This window comes from Cyprinus carpio, chromosome B5, assembly GCF_018340385.1.
Source record: "Cyprinus carpio isolate SPL01 chromosome B5, ASM1834038v1, whole genome shotgun sequence".
NCBI lineage: Eukaryota > Metazoa > Chordata > Actinopteri > Cypriniformes > Cyprinidae > Cyprinus > Cyprinus carpio.
In genome coordinates, this window is record NC_056601.1 from 20,511,979 (window position 1) to 20,535,486 (window position 23,508).

Genomic DNA, 23,508 nt, shown 5'->3' on the forward strand with positions numbered 1-23,508 from the left:
ATGAATATGCAGAGACAGTGCTTTGCTGTTATATTTACATTTATGTTTACTGTGATTATTACGTGCAAAAGTTTGGGGATTTTTATATGATGATTTAAAAAAAAAGTTTACATTTAAAATAACTACTTTCTATTTTTAAATATTTTAAAATGTGAATTTGCACAAAGCTGATTTTTTTTGCATCCATTACTCCAGTCTGTAGTATCATATGATCAGAAATCATTCAGAAATCAATCTAATATGCTGATTTGCTGCTCAAGAAACAAATTTTATTATTATTATCAAACAGTTGTGCTACTTGAAGGAATCTGCTGCTGTTTGAACTAGCCATATGCAACTGATAAGACTGGAACTCTTGGAACAAAGGGATTAGAGGTTGTAAACTAGCAGAAAGGTAAAGATAAATCATTTACTGCAAGCATCAAAAGTTATGGTTAGTATTCTGGGTCAGTATTTTCTCCCTCAAACTCTTTTTATCAGGAAGCCAATGTCCACGACCCAGTTTTCATTAATGGCCCAGAGCGAGGATTTGGATGCATTTCCTGTCAGAGTGGTTCAAGGCCTTTAATAAGACTTGGAGAGGAGGATTCAATCAGCGGCTGAGATGGAGCAAGTACATCCCAATATAAAAAGATATTCAAACACCTGTATATCCATATGGACAACACGTTTGCTCTTACTGTCACATTCAAGAAGACCACAACACCACAAACTCCATGACAAATGACTTCAGATGAGCCAAACACAAAAAATGAACCAAGAAAAAAAGGATTAAAAAAAACACATAAAGCAGTCTTACACAATGGCTCTTTTGAATCATTCTTGAGGAACAATATTGTGTGATTTATTAGGGCATTGTTATCAGGGCTGAGCTGATCTACAGAGTCTGCTGCCCACATGCAACAGTGATTTGGGTATTTCATTCAAGCCCTGACCTCATAAAGCAAAGAGACATAATGGGTAAATATATATGCAAATATTCATGAGTGAAGCCCCCACAGGATAAGCTCTTACAAATGATAAAGTTATGACCCGGCAGCCGTGGTGACCACAGTACTGCTGATGTACTCTTGTTAAAAAAAATTTTATACTACATACATTTCATATTTTTTCCTGTGTGATGGAGCCATGGGAGACCACTTTCATCTATACTGAAAAGGAACTTATATAACAGGAGTTTCTATGTGCATGAATGTTGTACATCTCCCACAGTGCACTTATTTCATCCTTTGCAGAGGCTTTTGTCAGCTTGATTTAAAGGCAACATGACAATGTTAAGATAATGAAATGTATTTCTATGTAAAATAGGAAATACGCAGAAAGAAAATGCTATGTTCTGAATAAAATACCTTGCACAACATACAGTATATATACAATATGTGACCCTGAAGCACAAAACCAGTCTTAAGTGTACATTTTTTGAATAAATAAGCTTTCCATTGATGTATGTCCAAATGAAATGAAAGTTGTCCAAATAAAGGTCTTAGCAATGCATATTATTAATCAAAAAATAAGTTTTGATATATTTACAGTAGGAAATTTACAAAATATCTTCATGGAACATGATCTTTACTTAATAATGATTTTTGGCATAAAAGAAAAATCGATAATTTTGGCCCATACAATGATTTTTTGGCTATTGCTACAAATATACCCCAGCGACTTAAGACTGGTTTTGTGGTCCAGGGTCACATATATACTCACACACATTTATCACTCCAGAAATGAAAGGTCGAGTGCTTAGAGTGTATCAGTGCCTGCCCAATTTTCAGCCGCCTTGGTTTTGGAAATATTTTTCACATTAATTTACTTCCAGGACCGAACTACATTCTATTGAAACGTGGAATGGTACTTCCCCTAGTATGCTCTGTTGTACACTGCTCATTTTGGTGAATGTTGTACCCATAAGTCATTCAGAAATCTGCATTCAGTAAAGGGCATACATATTATATTCAAAAAAAAGTCTGTAGGGAGGTTTGTGAGTTCATTCATATTGTTTTGTTTTTCATTTTGTTGCTCACCTACACAATCACAGTAACTTACTCTAAGCACACTTGCTACAGTAATATGCAATAGTGTCTACAGCTAACTGATGGAGAGTTCATCCAAGGTGAACACTTGAAAAAAAAGTGTAGTTTTTCAGTAACAACCTTACTCCTTCCTTTCTCCCCAACATATGAGGTCAATTACTTGTGCTCGGCATAATAAAACAATACATCTGTATAGATCAGCATTTCCCAAAGTGTGGGCTGCAGCTCCCCTGCAATACTTAGTGGGCCACAGACCACACTTTGAGAAATGCTGATTCATACAAAGGAATTGTTTCCATTATTCTTTATCATGCAGGATAAATGTGTTTTCGATATTTTTTATATTCTAGAAAAAATGAAACAGACAAGACACTTTGACTTACTGGCAGATTCTTTGAAGCCCGTGGCTTTATGGACGATCACATGCAGGAAGCCGTACAGACCAGGAGATTCCTCATCTGGAAGAGACAAGAAACACTCAGTTATTGTGTGTGTGTGTGTGTGTGTTAGTGTGTGATAGAGAGGGAGATGAATTTATAAAGTTTTCAAGCCCTTCCTTTAGTCATCTTTCAGCATCTCTGTCTTTAATCTACCCACAATCCTCCATTTTTCTGCCTATTAGTGACAGATAACAGATAAAGGACACGTATGCAAGTGTCTAGTTACCCACATGCTGCTAAAACTCATACATACATACAGAAATGACCCAGACCACCCAAGAGTAGGTTCAAGGCTCTTTGAAGAGTGTGTGAATGGAAGAGGGGAAAGAAGACACCTGCACTAGTATCCAGTCACCACTGTGTTTCTCTCTGTGCTCATCAGCTGGTGAATGCATATCTGCTGTAATGTGAACAGTGCTATTCTTACAGAATATCTCTTGTTTGTGTGGTCCATTTCTGTGCTAGACTGGTTATAAACATCAGGCTATCTGAGTGTTATTTATGTGTTTGCTTGATGCTCATCACACTACTCAAATTTCCTTCTACAACATGAAATAAGACACTGCGATTAGAATGTGGTTATACATATATGTATATATGTTATACACATATATACATATATGTGGTTATGCTTATTATTAATGCACATAAGGATTAGTATTGTTATCATAAGTATTACAGTATTATTATCATTATAATTATTATATATTATCACATTTATTTGTAATACATTTTATTTATTTATTTTAGCTTTGAAAAAAGAAATGTATACATGTATTATACTTATATACAGAGTTTATTTATATATATATACATAATTTGTATACAATGTACCTGTACTGTATACAAAATCAATTCCAATATGTCCAAAAAATTTTGTCAGTGTCTAGATAGCAGCTTTGGTATCAGTACTAAAAAAGCCAAATCAGTTGGCTAGTAATGTAAAGTAGTAACAGTAAAGTCAGCTTGACTAAGAATTTGATTCACTCTATAAGAATCAAAGGTCAGTGCTGATCAGAAACATTTATAAATGTCAAGTTTTGCTCAAGTTGCACTATATATTACATACAGATCAGATAAAACCAAGTGTCACAGCCACAATTTTGGCTTGTCTGTTCTGGAAACACTGATGAAGAACTCTGTAAATTAGTGCTGGTGGAAAGAATGCAGATGTCAGAGCAAATAAAAACAGTGTCACTTAACTGAAAGTCTACAGCTGCCTTAACTAAAACCATGAGTTTAGATAACCACACCGAAAAAGTTTAACATCATGTGAAGTGTGTTAAAAAACATGATTCATGAAAACAACATTTACAGTAAGTGCGAGAGAACAAGAGGATTCTTCCGGACTTTAAGGCTCTCATCCTGAGAGGAAACCTGCTGCATGTGAGGGGTCTCTGGGCCCACAGAACCAGGCATGACTTCAGGGTGGCCTTGACCGACCTTCATGCACACACAGAGTCTTATTGTATCAATATTAGAAGCAGTGGGTGGCAGTGCTCAAGTTGCAGTCTCCCTTTCTCTGCGTTTATTTAGCAGGAAGTAAACTAGCCTAGATGCTCTTTGAACCTAAACTGCCTCATCAGAGTAAACAATCACAGACCTGTGCGTATTGGTGGACATGTGATCATAATCCAGTCCAAAAGTAAGAATCAAATGTCATCTCATCACACAGTCCAGAAGCACTTTGAATAAACTAGGACCTTTAAGGCCCTTTCATATATATGATTCAATGCTGCTCAATGCATTTAAGTCAGTGGGTCCAATTTAAACGATCTATGAAGGATTTGCTATTTACACGGCGGAATTTGCAAGCGCAAAGCCTGAACGTTTCTCCAAAGAGAAAACTGCTCGTGCACGAGCAAATAGGTGGCCTAATTCGGAATACATGCAGTTACTATCCATTATGGCATGTAGCCATTTGTATATTTATGTAGCCTACAAAATAATAATCTTTTGCATTGTAATCCTTTAATTTTCAATATTTGGCATGTTTGTGTGCTGCTGCTCATCCCTGAGTGTGTAATAAGCAGTGTACATGTGTTGTGGACCCGCCTATAGGCGCATATTACTAACATGCTCTTTGAATCAAAAAATACTGCGCCATTGACTGTAGACCAGTTGGTGTAGTTTAGTTGGTCAATAGTGCAGTCTATTTCAGTGGCCTCAAAATAGCAATGCGCCAACAATGCACCTGAACATACCACATTTTCAGACCAACATGCCCATGGGTGCACAAATGGGCGCAAATGCATTTGCTATTTAAACAATGTGGTGCAGGACATGAAAATTATAACTGCATCAGGCTGAAACTAATGGAAAACACTTGCCTCGCGCCTGGTGCCGCATTGCATAGGGCAGGAGTGTCAAACTCAATTCCTGGAGGGCCGGGACTATGTAGAGTTTTGTTCCAACGCTGCTCCAACACACATACCATGTAGTTTTTAAATTAGCCTGAAGGACTTGATTAATTGGATCAGGAGTGGTTAATTAGGGTTGAATCGAAACTCTGCAGGGCTCCGGCCCTCCTGGAATTGAGTTTGACACCCCTGGCATAGGGTGTATAATAGGGCCCAATAAAGTGACATGTTATGCACATTTTGGCCTTTCTGATGATGTCTTTTAGGAGAACAAGAAGGATGTGTGCCATTCCGGGTTGAATTTATAAGCCTTTAATATTCCTAATCAAAATTTTTGAATTAGAATTTCAGTTCTCGAATTGAAACAAAATCCTGAATTTGAATTTAATTTTATAATCCAAGTTAATTCTTGAATTTGAATCTAACTTTACTGAGGTAGAAAGCAGGTTGTGGAATTGACATTCAACTTTTAAATATTTTTAATTAAATTATTGAATTAAAGTGAACTGAAATTTGAAGAAATTAAGTTTAAGAAAATTAAATAAAGTTTGTCAAGACAAACTCTGATAGACTGATTAAACTTTGTTTGACGTTTGAAAGTTTTATAGGTTTTAGCCAAAAATATCATTAGCCACTGAATTGTAATGCAATTGATTCCAGCGTCCTTTGTGGTTTAGCGATTTCAGCTAATGAATTAAAAGATTCAGTTCTTGAAATTCAGAATTTTTTTCCGAACTTGGAGTACAAAGCAACAAGAACCGTTTAAAACATGAAGAGATCTTGAAAGCCATAAACTTCATATTATTGTTGGTTCCTCAGTTCCTAAACTAATTTAAATTCACCACAAGCACCTTAAAACACTAACGTTTGTGAACCCATGTTCAACCGCTCTTTTTCTGATGTATCAAAGCAATTGCCAGGACTTTTTTCTGTTCCAAGTTCAAACATGTTTAAACATTTCCACTTCTTCTTGCAACATCACCCTTCCACAACACTATTTGCAATTCTTTTTCATGTGGAGGTCAAAGCGGCACTTGATGCTTAAACCCTGATGTGAGTCACGTGAAGGGGCCTTCACCGATGACCACAAAACAGCAGCCAACCATCATTTAATTACTGTTCCCCTCCATCTGAGAGCTCTCAATGTCAGACTGTTTCTGTCATAATGAAGACAAACGCTCCTTACAGCCCTGATTTGTCAGCTCAGACTGCTGGTGTCCAGAGGAAAGAGAGTATTTGTGAGTGTGTGAGTGTGTATATGGGGTTCATGGGGGATGTATGTGAGGGTATGTGGCAGGGGTTACATTCCTCCACCAGCTGCTCCTCATTTCACCTCATTCTCGGCATCTTAAATTTCGTAGCAGGAGGGATGTTGTGGGGTTCAGTGCAAGATCAGAGGGGGTCTTTCTATGTGTGTCACTTACAGTAAACACACCTACTTCTTACAACACAAGTCAAACTCAAGACCCCTGGGCCGGATACAACCTGCCAGCAGCACTCTTTATACATGCTCAAAAAACTGATATTTATATATGAACTCAAATTATGCTTCAAATCCAATGTGCTTCCGCAGATCAAGTTACATTAATTATTTTACATAATATTTAACTATTTTAAATAATATTGGCACCAGTACATACAGTAACAATTATAGCATGTATACTACAAAGCTCTCTAGAGTACAGCATTCTCATCTCAAATCAATATTTCATATCCAGTTTTTATTTACACATGTATTAATTTAGGCTGCAGTTTGGTCAGAACAATGCTAACAAAAATAATGAATACATTTTTAGTGTGATATGTTCGATTATTAAAAATAATGTTATTATTTACTGAAAGCAACAAGACTGCTTGAAGCGTATATCAACTGCTTGACTATTATATTGTTGAAAAATGTCTGTTTGTCAGAACAGATTTGAAGAAATGTAGTTCTACATCACTTGCTCAGCCATGGGTCCTCTGCAGTGAATGGGTGCCGTCAGATTGAGATCCCAAACAGCTGATAAAAACATCACAATAATCCACAAGTAATCCACATGACTCCAGTCCATCAGGTAACGTCTTGTGAAACAAACACCGGTGTGTAAGAAACAAATCCAACATAACATTTTACTTCTGGCTAAAATATGATTCCACATTCAATTTCCTCCAGTGTAAAAGTCCATCACCTGTTGTCCTCTTACTTTAAAATCCACTGACAAATGTGTTTAGAGCTGTGGACTGTTTGGACTGTTTTCGAGTGTAAACAGTGCTTGATCAGTGCATATTTCTCTCCTGATTCAGATGCTATGACTTTTTCAGTGGAGAAAGCAATACTATGGATAGAGGACTGTTTTGAAGTTAAAGAAATGGATGCATTTATTAGAAACACATTGCTTTTCACTTCAAAAGATGTTAATTGATGGACTATGGATTGCTTGTGGATTATTGTGATGTTTTTTATCAGCTCTCATTCTGACGGCACCCATTCACTGCAGTGGATCCATTGGTGAGCATGTGATGTAATGCTGAATTTCTCCAAATCTGTTCCAATGAACAAATGTTTAGGGTCAATAATACATTTTACAATAGTACATTTTTAGTAAATGTTCACTTTTGGGTGATATTCTTAAGCATTATTATAAATATTAAAATCATGATTTTCTGTAAAGCAGCTTCTGTATTGTGAAAAGCGCTAAGTAAATAAAATTGACTTGAGGTTGAGTGTTAAAGTGATTTTATCACAGGAAACCCACTATAATAATGTTATGGCATATGGCACAATGGCTAAATGCAATAATATTTCTGAACCTACCACCAATCACCCATAATTCACCAGGAGAGGTGTGCAGTGTGTGTACAGCAGCAGCACTATGGGAGTGTTGCCCTTTTGATAGTGACCGACTCCAGCTCTGCTGACTGGGGTTGCATGTGGGAGGTGATGGACAGATGGCTTTAATGTCATCCAAATTGAAACATGTCAGGGTCCACACAAAAATAAACAGCCAAGTCCTGAAACACTGCTCTGCACAGAAGTAAATATAAGCAGCATCTACATGGAATGGGTTATCAGTAGAGTAAAACCAGACTGTAACCTAGATTTCTGAAAAACCTATTTGAATTTCCAAGTGATGGAAAGAGAAATGGAGGAACAAAGAAACTTGGGTAGTGAGTACTGAGTACAAATAAAAACTATTGTGATAGGGAGCTGAAGGAATTTAACTGGAAACAGAAGGGAAAGAAACAAGGGATAAGCTGTACTGTTTTAATGAAGTTCTTCTAAATGTAACTTACTTTCTGGACATCTGTACAACTGAAAATTGATATCACCGACACATTTAACCCTACTCTTCTCTACTGTAAGTTCTTATTCAGATAGTATTTGCATTTGATCCCTCCATCTGTAGATGAAGCTTCTAAGCACTGAATCAGAGAGCAGAGAGCTGTTTGTCTCTTACCATCTTTGTTGCTGGTGACGGGAATGTTGTGGACAGTTCGGAGTTTGAAGCAGGAGCCGGTCAACACTTGTAGCTCTACTGAACTCAACACACAGGCCTGCAAGTCTGAAACACACACACAAACAAACACACACACACACACACACACACAGTGAGCTCTACACATCAAGGTTATTATCATGAATTAAAACTATTAAAAACATTTCTAAAAATAAAGCTTCAACAAAAAAATTAAATAAAAACATTATGTAAAAAAACACATGAATCACCAAAATTACTAACTGGAAATAAACAAACTCAATAAACACTAAAACGGAAATAAAATAAATGAAATCTAAATAAATAAATAGTTAGAGTTTACTATAATATTAGGATATACATTTTGAATATAACTTTTTTTAATTATTATAAATAAACCATCTTGCTGCCCTTTTGCTAAGTTTGCTGATGCCCCCTAGTGGACCCCATAGCTAGTGGACCTTAGAGAGCAGTACAGGAGAGGTAGTGGGGCCAAATCAGGAATTAAGGACAGTGTCATTTTGCACTGATGATGTGATACTGTAATGAATAATAAACTGATGTTTTAATAGAACAAGACGTCTTACCTTTCTTCTGCAGTTTCTGAATGCTCTCCCTCCATTCTGACCTCTCATAATCTGAGGACAGCAGGAACAGGTAGCTCTGGAGAGAGAGAGAGAGAGACAAAGAGAGAAAGTGAGCTCAAGAAAAACAATAGCTCCCTCTACTGGAACGCTATAAACAGCAGAAACATGTAATTTCACTGCAAAATATTTAATGTAACATCCAACCTAGCAAGATATCTGAGAGATCATGTCAAATAAACATCACGCTAGCCTCCCCACACAGCACAGTAAATCAGATGCTTGTGCGATGCAGTACCTTGCCGTGTTTGTTGTGGATGCGGAATGGGATGGTGGGGGAGTGTAACAGCAGACACGACTCCTGCTCGTTCATCTTCTTCCTGAGACGATCCACATTACGACTCTGACCCTTCTGTGCTTTCTGTTCACACACAAATCAATCTGATATTAATGCTTTAAAAATGTGCTTACAGGCAAAATATGCCTGAGACATCTGTCAGCATGTGTTTCTCGGATACTAACACACACAGCAGCCAGCATGACTGTAATCAGCAAGCTGCATTTCAATCAGAGCAACTTCCTGCTCTCATTAGCCCTCTCTTTGCTTCTCATTCTCTCGTATTCCTCTCAGAGTTAATGAAGAAACCAAGAGCTCCACAGAGCAAAATTGCAAATTGAAATCCCCCAGCTGATTCTATGCCAATGTACAGTAGTGTCCAAAAGTCTAGAAATGTTTCTATTCCATGGTTTTCCATATCAGGACATAATAAAAAAATCATCTGGTCCTGGCAGGTCTTAGAATTTTGAAAATAAAACCTCAGATGAACAACAACACATGCTATATCACACAGTGTCATTATTTATTTAACAAAACCAGGCCAAAATGTAATGGAACAGCCAAGCGTGACAAACTGAGGAGATATATATATAAGAAATCACTTATGCATACCAATGTTACATGTATCTGATTTAAAAAAAAAAAGCAAAAGCAAAAATAATATTTTAAAACAATCAAATATAATTTACATATTTAATAAATGTTGTACTTTAATTTATTTTAAAATGTAATTTATTTGTGTGATGTCATCGCTGACTTTTCAGCATCCAATACTTCAGTCTTCAGTGTCACATGATCCTTCAGAAATCATTCTAATATGCTGATTTGATGATGAAGAAACATTGCTTATTATTATCAATACTGAAAACAGTTGTGCAACCTAATATTTTTTTGAAAACCATGATTTTAAAACAGTACAAAATGTTTGTTTGTGAAGTCAATTCAAAGGAAATTGTGTCTTTATGCTTGCGTGTCTGTGAGAGTTTGCATTAGAGTCGATGCTGTCCTCCTCTCATTGTGTGTATGAGCTTTACTGGAAATGATGTTATCAGGCCTCCGCAGCTAATTAAAGACTCCAGAGCCCCACTGCTCTGTCCATTAGTGTGTGTGTCAATGTTAGATTATATTGTGACACAATGGAATGGGCTACATGACTCTGGTGCAGTAATCGCTCTGAGCAGAAGGAACTCCCAGAAGAGACACCCTGACAATCCCAGGAGCGAGTGCTCTCAGAGGGGAACTTCGATTCTCTCAGTGTCAGCTAGCACAAACAAACCCGCTCATGCAGCGAAGTCACTCACGTTACCAAAGCTGAGATTTGAGGTGTCACCTTTCCTCTGCGTGTGAGGCACTGCCTAGCTGTCCTGTGCTGACCTTGGCTGAACAATGGAAGCGGGCGGTCTAAGATACTCTGACCTACTTCAGCAATGCCAAACATCAGTAAACAAACCACAAAATCCACTTTCTCCCTAATTCCAAACAGAGGTCTACAAAGCAATGCTTCAGAGTCTGGCATGACTTGAGATTGAAAAAGACAGATAATTAGGTGAAGAACCTCATAGTTCCTTGTGATAGATAGAGGCTCTTTAGATTTTTTAAATGATATTTAAACTAAGAAAAAAATGTTATTTTAAGCACTGTTGTCTAAAAAGTTTGTTAGGATACAAAGAATGTTTTTTTTCATGGCATCACTGCATGTTTGTGGGTTTGTGTGTGTGTGTGTGTGTGTGTGTGTGTATCAATAAGATTTTTAATGTTTTTTAAATGTTTTTCCTATGCTCATCAAGGCTGCATCTATTTGATCAAAAACAGAGAAAAAAAAGTAATTTTGTGAAATATTATTGCAATTTAAAATAAGAGATTTATATTTTAATATACTTTAAAATATTGTTGATTCATGTGAAGCAAATCTATATTATTATTAGCATCAATACTCCAGTCTTTAGTGTCACATGATCCTTTAGAAATCATTCTAATATGCTGATTTATAATCAGTGTTGGAAACAACTGTGCTGCTTAATATTTTTTGGGACCTGTGATACTTTTTTCAGGATTCTTTGATAAATAAAAAGTTTAAAAGAAACAGTATTTATTTAAAATAGAAAGTTTGTGTATTTGTATATATATATAAAATTAATGTAAGCAAAACTGTACCTTCTCTTTCTGGATATCGCTTTTGATGATGGAGATCTTGATCTTCATCTCCTCGATCTCATGCTCAGGGAGCGTCTGCACGTGAGGGAGAGAATCAGAGTCATCCAGAGTCTGGAAGCTCAGATCAGCCAGCGGGATGTACCATTTACATTCATACTGCTGATGTTTCCTGAAAAACACAGAGAAATGTTTAAATGTCAAATAGGAGCATGTTTTAAATTGACAACCATAGTATATTTATATATTAAGTATATGATTTGAGTCCATTAAAGGGGTCATATGATGCGATTTCATTGCATTTTCCTTTCTCTTTGGAGTGTTACAAGCTGTTTGTGAATAGATAAGATCCCTAAAGTTGCAAAGACTAAAGTCTCAAACCCAAAGAGATATTCTTTATAAAAGTTAAGACTCAACCACGCCCTCCTAAAACGGCTCATTCTAACATGCCCCCACGCAGTGTACATCACGATGTGGGAAGATTTGCATAACGCCGCTAAAATGTTCATGCAAAGAAAGAAGGTGTAACTTTTGATTCTCTCTGTTGAGACGCTGTGTGTTTAGTTGTGAAAGCGAAAATACTTTGTTTGGCCTTCCAAAAGAGGACACGACTAGAAATCAGTGGTTAAGTTGTATTTACAAGACTGTTCCAGAACAGTTCATCCCAAATTTTTAGATGTGTGCAACGCATTTTATGGAGGACTGTTTCCTGATTCTGGGAGAGAAGACTACAATGCCAGCTGTTCTGACTCACCGTCTGTAAGTAGTCTACATATGTAAAGGATTATTTGCCACTGATGATTCAAACACAAGTTTTTAGCAGTGGTTCTCAATTCCAGTCCTCGCGCCCCCCTGCTCTGCACATTTTGTATGTTTCTCTTATGGCTTCAGATGTTTGTTCTATTCGAACGCAAGTGCCCTGCGAAGTGGACATCACAGGATATTCCGCTATGATGAGTTTGAAGCGAACATATATGTTCCATTCAAATTGCATTGAAGTGTGTGAGACGTGAATTTAAATTGTATTTATTTAGAGAGGTATATGATGTCACACTTGTCCGTGTGTGAAGACGTTGCGCAGCGCAAATTCGTGAATGAATGTTCCTAAGTGAAGTAAACTTCAACAGATTTCCCCTGCTCAGGGAGCAGGGAGCAATGAACACTGTGTAGGGACCATTTCAATGGGAACAGTTCATGCACGAAGCTCACTTCTAATGAGCTGATTATCTGAATCAGGTGTGTTAACAAAGAGAGACATGCAAAATATGCAGAGCTGGGGGGCGGAATTGAGAACCGCTGGTATAGAGTAGGGCTTGTTGTTTGTTGTTTCTCTAATCAAAAATGCAGACACGGTTTTATGTTTACGTGGTGCAATGCAACGCAACACATAAAAACAAAGTATAAGTCATTATAATCCATAATTATTTCCCCACTGGATGCAACAAATGGCTCATTTGTAATGGGTTTTATTATTTTTGTGTTGTAGCACCGGTTTTCTGACCTGGACACCCATCACAGTATGACAAGGGGCATAACATTTCCGTCACATGTTTGAGGCATTCGGCCAATCACAAAGCACTGGATAGCTGACCAATCAGAGCGCACTTAGCTTTTCAGACCGATGAGATTTGTAAAAAACGATGTGTTTCAGAAAGGCGGGGCATAGAGGAGAAACAATAATGTACAGTATGTGTGTTTTTTCATCCTTGAAAAACTGCATAAACACATTTCATTACACCAAATACACCAAATAATTTTCTTTTCAGCAACATCACATGACCCCTTTAAGTGTACAATTTGCTCCTGCTCACATACACAAAAGCACATGCCTCGTGATGTCTTTCTCTTCCTGTCCTGACAGGAAATGCCTATGTGGAGACTGATGGAACTAATTAATCTAAGCACTTTCTATTATGTAGAGTACACATACACACTCGCACATATGTTTCAGGGATCAGAATGTGTTTCCACATTCTAAATGCTTGATAATGCGCTCTTATTATGAAATTATCATGATGCCCAGCATGGCTTTGCAGCAAAATATAATCTGCTCATCACCATGCATAACAACCAATTAAAATCATCTTCTGCCTAATTCAGTCTGATTAAGATGCTGAATACTTTACAGTCTCTGTCAGTGTTGAGGATAAAAGCCAAAATTAAATGTCCCAGAGTAGATTACAATAAGTAAATTAAGAAGACTGGTGTTTAGTATACACATTATGTGTGTTATTCTTCTAGGAGAGCTTTAGATAAAGAAACACAGAGCTGCATCAGGATAACAGCAGCTATCAATCAATATTACGCTGCTTTGGCATTGTAACCACGACAACAACAGAGTGACAAATGAGGTCGCACCTTTGTAAATCAAAACACTTCATCTACTGGCACCAAACACACAGTGGCCTTTAGCGTGCTGTATGCATGAGTGGGTAAAACATAAAATGAGAGAGAAAGTGAGTTTGTGTGTGAGTGTCCATGTTCATACCCAACTGCGGTCTTTTTCATCTTGGCACAGAGCAGAAGGTCTGTGAAGAGGAAGACATGACGGAGTTTACGCGTCCCCTCCGACACCTCCACCAGGAAGCCATCCTTCACCAGCTGACGAACCTGCCAGAGACACGAAACACCCACCGTTACTTCCTGTGGACTCATCATAGCAGAGGCACACAGAACATGTGCGCTTTTGGAAAACCGAGGGATGCCATCACTCATCACTGACACTGTACAGCCTGATCATAAAAAAGTGCTGACACTCAAACATCAAATATTTATTTTAAATAAGTGTGATGAAGAAAAGTGAGATACGTTAATACATAAATACAGTTGATCCACTCATACTCCCATGTGGATGATGAGCTCATCAAACAGCACAGACAGAGATTGGAACTCATGATAGAAAACCAACATAAATGATAAACAAAAGAGAATTTCAAGAATCTAAGGTTGAAAATAAACATATTTTCCGACCTGTAGTTTGTTAAGTAAATTATTACAGGGATGAGTGTGGCAAAATACTGTTATTGGTGATAATGTTAATACTACATACACTGTGTAATATCGTAAATAATACAGTGCTAATAATGTGGCTAACACTCAAAGCAGGTGGCTTACAATGCTTACAAACGCTTTATCTGCCTCCTTACACTTTCATGTTGAGCTTGATTCATTGGCCAAAAAAAGAAAACATTAATTTAAATTAAAGTTGAATCTGATTGGATCATCTTTTTGTCTTATTTTTTATTTTTAAGAGATGCATTTCATGCAAGCATCCTTTGTCAATGGGAACAAGTTCCATTGTTACCAATATAGTTAAACGATTCAGTGTTTCCCAAAACTACAGTTTCAGTGAACATTAGCTAATAGCATTACAAAGCTATCTGGTTACAACTACAGCCCTCCACCTGTGGTTATATGAATAGTTTCCTGTTAGTATGAGGTGGACTTCAGCAAAAAGCAAGCTAACATGCAACTCAATCTATATCTTTTTTCCCCCCATAAATACATACAGTGCACAGCATAAATGACTACAATTAAATTAAATTAAGGCTTGCGGAAATGAGTACACCCTAGATTTAATTCAACAAATATATAATATTCTAGTATTTCCTCCATCATTTTAAATATTCTGCTCTGACCCTTCTAGGCAAAAAGTGTACAAGTTCATGAAAAACTGTCACATCTGCCCTGTTTAACACCTGGGGGATAACCTCATTAAATGCCCTGGTGTTTAATGGGGAGTGCTGCTCATGTATTTTCATTGGGTGAAATACTTGTCCACTGAAGGATTTTCACCTTGGGAGAATGTACTGTATATAGTCAATGTCATGTTGAAAAAATGAAAATCACACAGTGGTATGCGAATTCATGACAGCACTGATAAAGCACAAAACGCACCCCTGAATGATCGCAGCTCATAATTGATTAATCTGTTGATTATTTATTTGATTAATTCAATATTCAGGTAATAGAAAACAAAATTTGATTCTTTTAATAAATTAAGACTCAACTGAGGTGGTCTTGGACTGATGGTTTTGCTGTAGGTACAAGTGCATCTGGTGCAGTGGGAACGAGTGCAACATAAATGCCTCAAACTGAAACTAAGTTCACATACCAGCTGCCAAATTTAAAAGCTATTAATAAAGTAGGTGTGAAAACACACTTATAAACGGACTGACACCTCACCCGCCTTACAAATGCCTCATTCTATAATTTTGCATACTCAGTAGAGAATTGTAAAACTCGGTATATTGTATCCTCTTTCTCTGTCGGTCACATAAACACACAGAGTCACACACCTCTCCCTTCGGTGTGGTCACGGCAGTCCTGCGCGGGTCGATCTCTTCATTGATGCTGGACAGGAAGTTCTGGGATATTCTCAGAGCATCCTGAAGCAGAGGGAAGTCTGGATGATCCTTAGGAGTGTGTTTCAACAAGTCCTGAAAAAAAGTAAAAATAAATAAATAAAACAAACAAATAACATATCTGAGATTTACAGTATGTTTATTCTTTAAGTGACAGTCCAACTGTCACTTAAATCTTTCAAGTTAACAAATCAAGTGGTTTATTTTTTTTATTATTATTGACAAACTCTATTGAGTTTGATTAACTTGGTTAAATTTTAAGACTCATACTGTACAAATAGAGTACAAACATAATAGCATGTGAATTTGCCTTAGTAAAGGTGACCTTACAGTTTTAAACCTGACTACATGCAATCAATAGACGTATACATTTTTAGAAAGAGAAACTCACATGCAAAACTAGAGTGCTGCGAGTAACACGGTCAATAGGCTTGTAGAGGAGAGCTGCAAAGACAAACATTAAAGAATTATTTATAGAGTCATCATCAGTCATGATATATCCTTTTATACAGTAAGATGTATAAGATCCTAACTAAAAAAAACACTCATATTTCCAATCTTACAAATGCTCCAAACAAACCCAAAGAGAGAGAAAAAAAAATGAAGAAATACCCTTTCCCAAACTCTATTACACAGCTGACTGAGCAGCCAGACACTATGGATAATAGCATCATCTCTGAGCACTTCACAAACATGAGCTTCCAGGACAAATGAAGGCAAACACTGAGAGGAGACTCAGTTTATGTCTTTAGTTCTACTCTCTGTAAATCCACACACTCTCAATAAGCTGACAGATTGAGAGAGAAGGAAACGCATATCTGTCAGCTCACAGTATCATGCCCTCCCTCTAGCCACATCTGTGATTCTGAACACTGCAGTGGGATATGAATACCTCATACCATATACCCTCGACCAAACTCCTGCTATTCTGTTCCATTTATCCACCTCATTTTGCAATGCAGAAGTAAGCTAATTTCTTTAAATGTGCAAGGCTTTTGAATTCAATAGCTGCTAGAGGTAAACTACTAACTATTAGAGATGTGCATCTCCATAACTAAGGACAATGCGTTACGAATCTCAATGCAGAGCCAACAATATGATACATTAAAGATACATATGAAGCAGCTACCGATGCGATGTAATACAATTCACATTATTACGATGCAGTGACATCTGATTTAGATTTGATTCGATTCAACACAATGTGATTTGATGCAATACGATGCAATGAAAAGAATTAGGGATGCACGATATTGGATTTTTGCCTATATCAAAATTCATCTATGTAGTAAAAGTGCAATTTTAAACACCTGTTCACACCAATGATAGATAACTATAAAGACATAAGAGTTCACACCAACAGATGATAAAATTCTGCGTTCTTCCATATAAATGCACAAGCTCTTTTAAAGTCATCTGTAAAAAATCATTCAAAAAGTTATTCTGCTTCTGCTTGCAGCTTATCAAGGTAGGACTACTGTTTTCCAAGAAGTACCAGTACACACAAGGAGCACTGCTACACACAAATGTTGAAAAGTACACTGACACACACAGACTTGTGAGCAATGTTCAGGAAAGAGCTTTGTCTCTCATTTCTTTGACAGTACTAGTGGGAGAATTCTGCACGTTCACATCTTCATCGTCTGACAGAGTTATGATGGGTCCTATGGTGATCCTGCTGTCTTTCACTCTAATGGACAACGATTCCCAGCAGTCCCTTCTTACTCACGCTCAATTCATCTAATTACAGAATCACATCGCAACAGAGTGGAGCTCTCTGACAGGGCATATTTCCCACGAGCCTCTGCAAGACTGATGGATTACAGTAGAGAGAGAGAGTAGAGAGAAAGAAAGGATTGAGGAGCAGAACAGAGAAGTGAGCTGAACTAGTACAGCGTCATTTATCAATTAAGACAAAAAAGCAGTAATCAGTATTGTCTCTCTCATGCCAGTGTTCATTATCATTAGCCTTCAAATGGCTTCATCAGCATTTTCTTTTTTGGTTTTGGGGCAAAATCCGTGGAATTTTGCTTGTCTGTGCAAAACATGTCACCACAATGTTGGGGTGGTTGGAATGGTGCTGCGGTTGTTTGATCTTCTGAATGAGTGTAAGCATTTTGCATTTTCCTGGGTGGTTTTTAGAATAATGCTAGTGTGTTATTTGTAGTTGCTAGAGCACTGCTAGGCGGTTGCTATGGAATACAGTGTTAAGGATGGTCACTAGGAAGTTGCTAAGATGTTCTTTGTGGTCACTATGGTGTTGGTTGGTTGCTAGGTCAATGCCAGGCAGTTGTTTAGTTATGGAGTTATGCGTTATGGAGTTCTAAGTGGTTGCTATGGATTATAGTGTTCTGAGTGATCACTAGGCAGTTGCTAGGTTGTTCTGTGTGGTTGTTACAGTGTGCTAACTGGTTGCTAGGGCATTGCTAGGTGGTTGCTATGGGTTATGGTATGTTTGGAGGTTGCGAAGGCATTGCTAGGTGTTTACTATGGATTATGGTGTTCACGGTCATTGCTAGGGTATTGGTAGGTGGTTACTATGGGTTATGCTGTTCAGGGTCATTGTCCTGGTGCTTGTTAGGCAGACGCTACAGTGTTCTTTGTGGTTGCTACAGTCTTGTTAAGTGGGTGCAAGTGTTGTGATGGAAGTTTTACTAAATTAATGGTTACTGTAACTGTTTTAATGGCATTGGTGATATGCAGTTTCTATTCTAGTCCCTAGTCAGTGGATTTTAGCTCATTCTACCTCACAAATCCTAACCAATCCCAGCTGATTGGATCTGGAAGGGAACCAATCAGTTCTTCATTTCCCAAAAGCATTGACACCAGTGCTCTCTATGAGCTACTCCGACTAACAATGCTTTTGAGAGATGCAGCCCAGGACAGTCGCTTTAGATTGTGACATCCAATCACAACCTTGAAGCACATCTCAGCACAGACACTTGCATACTAATTTGAGTTCAAGATGCCCTTCACACAGTCAGTCAAAGAATAAACCCTTCTCGATCAATAGAACTACTGATTTCCCATACATTCATCCTGCTGGACTGAGAGGAAAGGGACCAGAGTAATATTCGAGAATATGAAAGAAACAGAGCAGCAAGTGATGGAGTGATTACAGTAGGTACTGTAGACATCTGTATGTTTTTGTATTTGTGTCTTTGTATTGGGACAGTTGTCAAGATCAAGTGGGACAGCATTGTGTGTTTAATCATCAAATTGGGTCACTTTCAATCTTTGTCTATAATAGATGACAGATTACACACTTATATACATATTACAAGCACTTTCCATAATGACAGCAATGACAATAATTCTCACATGCAGTATTATATGCATTAAAATACACTGTTTAAAGTATAAACAAGCATCTCTTCAACGAAAAATACGGTTTCAATTCATATGCAACTGTCATAAATGAGGGAACTGAAAATACATTTGGATTAGCTTCTGAGTCAGATCTCAAACGTTTAACTCCATAAAACATCTTTCTACAGTATTTTCCATATTTTCTCAATACACCCACATGTATATAATTACAAAGCACTGTGATTTGAGTGTCATTAGGAGATGATTTAATCTAAATGTCACTGTTATGAGTCTAACTAGCTTTGGAAGAGGAAACCAAATATTCTAAAAATTGCTGTGGGCTGACACCGTCTGAGTCATGCTCACACAAGGCAAATATTAGTCAGTTCTTATGCTTTGCTACACAAAAAAAGTGCTTGAGGAATTCTGTCACATCAGCTAGGGCCTGACAGAGAAGAACCGAGATCTGGTGTTGGATGGGACATACTGTACTCTGTGATATGATTGGACAAAGCAGGTTTCACTCAGTGGCAGAAGACATTAGAGGCATGTAAAGCATAAGCAAACTTAATATATGGACTCCGAAAATGAGAGTTGACATTAGCTCATATAGACATACTCTACTAGCTGACTGCAGGGAAAACTGTAACAATCTTTAACTGTCTATTATGGCCATGATATTTTATTAATTAGAAGGATTGCAAACTTGCTGCATTCTCCAAAACATTCTCTATGTCTCAAAAAAAAAAAAATAAAATAAAATAAGACAAAACAAAAAACAAAGCAAAGCAAAGCAAAAACAAAACAAAACCTAATTTTTGTTGATGTCTCATACTGTATGCCACAAATCTTTCCGTTTACAACAGTGTGTATTCGTTTAGTGTCACACTTCTCACAATTTCATGGGTTTCATTTGCTCCATTTCATCACTTGTTTACACTCTGACACAGACTTGGCTCAACTCTTGAGGGGGTTGATTACATCTGATTGGCTATAATTTGGTAGCTAAAAATCTGATTGCATGAGAGAGAGTGCACAGGAGATTACTGATCAATTCTTCAGTGCTTGTTCCTATCTTTCCAAATTGTTATTCCTCTCTCCTGTTTATGTCACTTGTGCACTTTGAAGTCTGTCTTTATCTGTCTATCATCTGTCTATGGAAAGAGGAACTTTAAGAGAGCTAATGCATACAAATACACATGAATGCATGTCCATAAAACAAGATAGAGTGTCAATGGTCCATTTGAGAGAAGGGTGGCGGTAATGCACTTATAAGTCTGCGATCCACCATAAAGCAAGAAGAAGAAGAAGATGCCTCAGGCGCCTGCTGCTTTGAATGCGCGTTCACAAGAGTTCTAACAGTTCGGACATTGCGTGAATCAAAGGTAAAAAAACTATATAAATACTGTTCAGTTTCTTGCACAGACGGATCGTTTTGTGTCTTTACACATCAATGTATCGTCACAAGCTGCAGGGTTTAATTTGGTTTTGTTTGTTTTTTTTTACTCTCATAGATTTTGTTACCATTGCCATGCATTATACGGCTGAGAGACTGCAACGGATGGAGTTTAAAATCATAATTTGTGTTCTACTGAAGAAACAAAGTCCCCTACATCTTGGATGCCCTGGGGCTAAGCGACATCAAATTTTCATTTTTGGGTGAACTATCCCTTTAAATTTTACTGTATACCCACTTGGTTTCAAACCCATTCAAATGTTTCCTTATGGATTTTACACATTCCTATCCATCAGACACTTTGCCAGAGCACTGTCTTGTGCATATTTAAGTAATAAGTTATGAGAAAAAATGTTATGAATACAGTCATGGCTAAAGGTCATTATCAGGAACAACAAATGAAAAATTGAAGACATAAATTTTCATAAGACATTATTTGAAGCTTATATATCACATCATCCTCCATCTGAAAATTTAGTCCATGACATGTCATCTAAGATTTATAACTGACACTACAGTATATGGTGAACAATAGCTAAGTAAAAGTGTTGTTACTATATTGCATATTTAGCACGGCTGGAATTCTGTAATGACCAATTAGAAGCAGAATCAGAATTATCTGTTTTATAAGTGCCATTATGCTTGAGGTCTTACAACTGCATTGAAATATCAGACATGCACAATTACAGACAACTGCACTGAAATGAGAGCAAACCTGTTTACCAGCAGAACTAAGCTCTAGAATGGTTCAAAACCACAGACAGAAAATCATTTCTTAAACCAATCTGCACAACAATCACAAATTGAAAGTTATCCAGACTATCAAAGCCTTAAAATGCGATATAGTTACCATAGGTGCAGTTACAACACAGCCGGAGAACCAGCAGAACCTCCATGACAAACTTCCACTGATCCTGCAGACTGCTCTCTCACTACTTCCTTCTCATTCTGCACCCCCTTTTATCCGTCCCTCACAAACACCACCAAGACAGAGAGAGAGAGTGAGAGAGAGAGAGACTCATGCTCTCCTGCTCTCCAAAACACTCAGAATGAGCAAGCACGCACTCTTCCTCACACTCACACACATTTGAGTTGTGGATGCTGCATACACAAGTAGGGAGATGTAGAGCTGAACTCATTCTTAAAGAGACACTGCTCGCAGTTCACTCGTTCAAACATAACCATCCACTCTCTCAACGAACCATCAATTAACACATCAACACACATTCTACCGCTCTATAAATGCAGATCGCTCATGCATGTCACACCCACCACTGATCAATAGATATGCTCTTACCCTCCATGGTAGCAGATGTGGTGCAGTCCTTGGATTCTTTAGGACCTTTAACTTTCAGATTCTGTCAAAAGAGAAGATGCCCACTATAAATATACACAGACACAAGCACACACACATATACAGAGCTCATGCCTGGCTCAGGCAGCAGAATGTGACAAATACTTCCTGAATGGAATAATGAAGAGAAATGTGATGGAGAAGGCTTCTTGTGTATGTGTGTGTGAGAAATTGCACCAAGCTGATGATTATAACTAGATTTACATTAAGTGATGTAAATAACTTGCAATAACGTTGCTATGTGGTTTCTAAGATGTCCTGAGAAGTTTTAGTCAATTCCTATGTGGTTGCTAGGGTGTTGCAAGGTCAAAAGGGTCCACCCCAGATGATATGGGGGGTTAAGATATGGCTGGGTGGTTCCAGTGTAAGATTTTTACCCATTTAATCATCTTCCAAATGAGGTCTGAGGCATTAAAATACGACGCAGATGCAGAAAAAGATGTGAGCATTTTAATAGTTTGGGGTTATATGTATATAATGGATATCTGAATGTTTTAAAGAGCTTGATGCTGTAAAAAAAAAAAAAAATCATGTTTTGCAACCTCGATGTTGATTTTAGAATGTATGAATGAATTAATTCTTCTTAAAAAGTTAGCATTCAAAAACATGCTTTCTTGATGCCAAATTCGTAAATTAATGGGGATGCCACGAAAATGAATAAAAATGCCTTCAAAATTTAAGATATGGAGCAATTTTCCTGAATATCTGCGCAACTCCACATATAATGTCAATTTCATACAACAGTTAATATTAAGTTACTTATTTTAGACTTATTTACTTATTTTAGATTATATATTACAAATATTGTCTGTTTTGATCTATTTGTCAACTTAAATGGTTACAAACTAATTAACAGTAGAACCATCTTCATCTCCAAGGAATACACTGTGGTTTCATTACTAAATGAATCTACATTTTTGAACAAATCAGTTGAGTAAATGATTCAATGACACATTCTTAAAGACAGTGACATGTTTAGTTGTTTAGCCATTCTGAAGAAATTGGTTGATTCGAAGACTCACTAAGACAGTAACTTGCCACCAATAACTGGCAGTTTTAGTTTCATATTTAAAAGTAATCTATCATCTATTTTTTCCATCATTTCAAATCTATATTCAAAATGTTAGACAGATTTTCATTTACATTGGGGAACATTTAATACTGATCAGTGACTAAACAACAGACAATTCTGGACCATTTCAAACATTAGCTCTTCATTAGTGAAGTATGTACTGCAGACAGTAATGATCAGGCCTATAGTGTCGGGAGGTAGGAGGCAGATGAGCTCACCTCAGAGATTTTCTGAAACTGGCTGTTGGCCTGGCTGCATTTCTCTGCTGTCTCCACTGCCATTTTATAGTTGTCCACAAAGGCTTTGTACACACCGAGCTGACTGGCCTAGGAAACAAGCAGTGAAAATCAGTGTTAAATGCAGTACAAACACACAGACAGAGAGAGAAAGGTGATGGTACAGGAAAACCACAGAGAAGAGGAGGAAAGGATGGAAGAACTAGAAGCAGGAGACACAGAAGGATGAAAGAGACTGAAAAATGGCAATGCTGAAACATTCATTTCATCTGTAGACCTCTTAGAACAATCATCAAAGTGTGTTCACAGTGGATGCTTTCTGCTGAAGCGAGTTCATCCTCAGGATAAGACATGAGA

The 23,508-nt window shown here is 37.4% G+C and overlaps 1 protein-coding gene across 4 annotated transcripts in view; it reads right to left on the reverse strand.

Annotated features, from left to right (window-relative positions):
* The window catches only part of LOC109062653 (active breakpoint cluster region-related protein), a 174,215-nt gene that overhangs the window by 51,004 nt on the left and 99,703 nt on the right, over positions 1-23,508 (reverse strand). For 3 of the 4 annotated variants that reach the window (XM_042724845.1, XM_042724846.1, XM_042724847.1), the window contains 10 exons: positions 23,134-23,241; positions 21,787-21,847; positions 16,116-16,168; positions 15,659-15,799; positions 13,849-13,970; positions 11,364-11,532; positions 9,171-9,293; positions 8,876-8,951; positions 8,271-8,375; positions 2,414-2,488 (listed from right to left, as the gene is read on the reverse strand). In XM_042724845.1, coding sequence (XP_042580779.1) covers positions 2,414-2,488; positions 8,271-8,375; positions 8,876-8,951; positions 9,171-9,293; positions 11,364-11,532; positions 13,849-13,970; positions 15,659-15,799; positions 16,116-16,168; positions 21,787-21,847; positions 23,134-23,241 — 1,033 coding nt within the window. Of the gene's footprint in view, positions 1-2,413; positions 2,489-8,270; positions 8,376-8,875; positions 8,952-9,170; positions 9,294-11,363; positions 11,533-13,848; positions 13,971-15,658; positions 15,800-16,115; positions 16,169-21,339; positions 21,509-21,786; positions 21,848-23,133; positions 23,242-23,508 lie in introns of those variants that run through there. The other variant, XM_042724848.1, reaches the window with a different exon arrangement.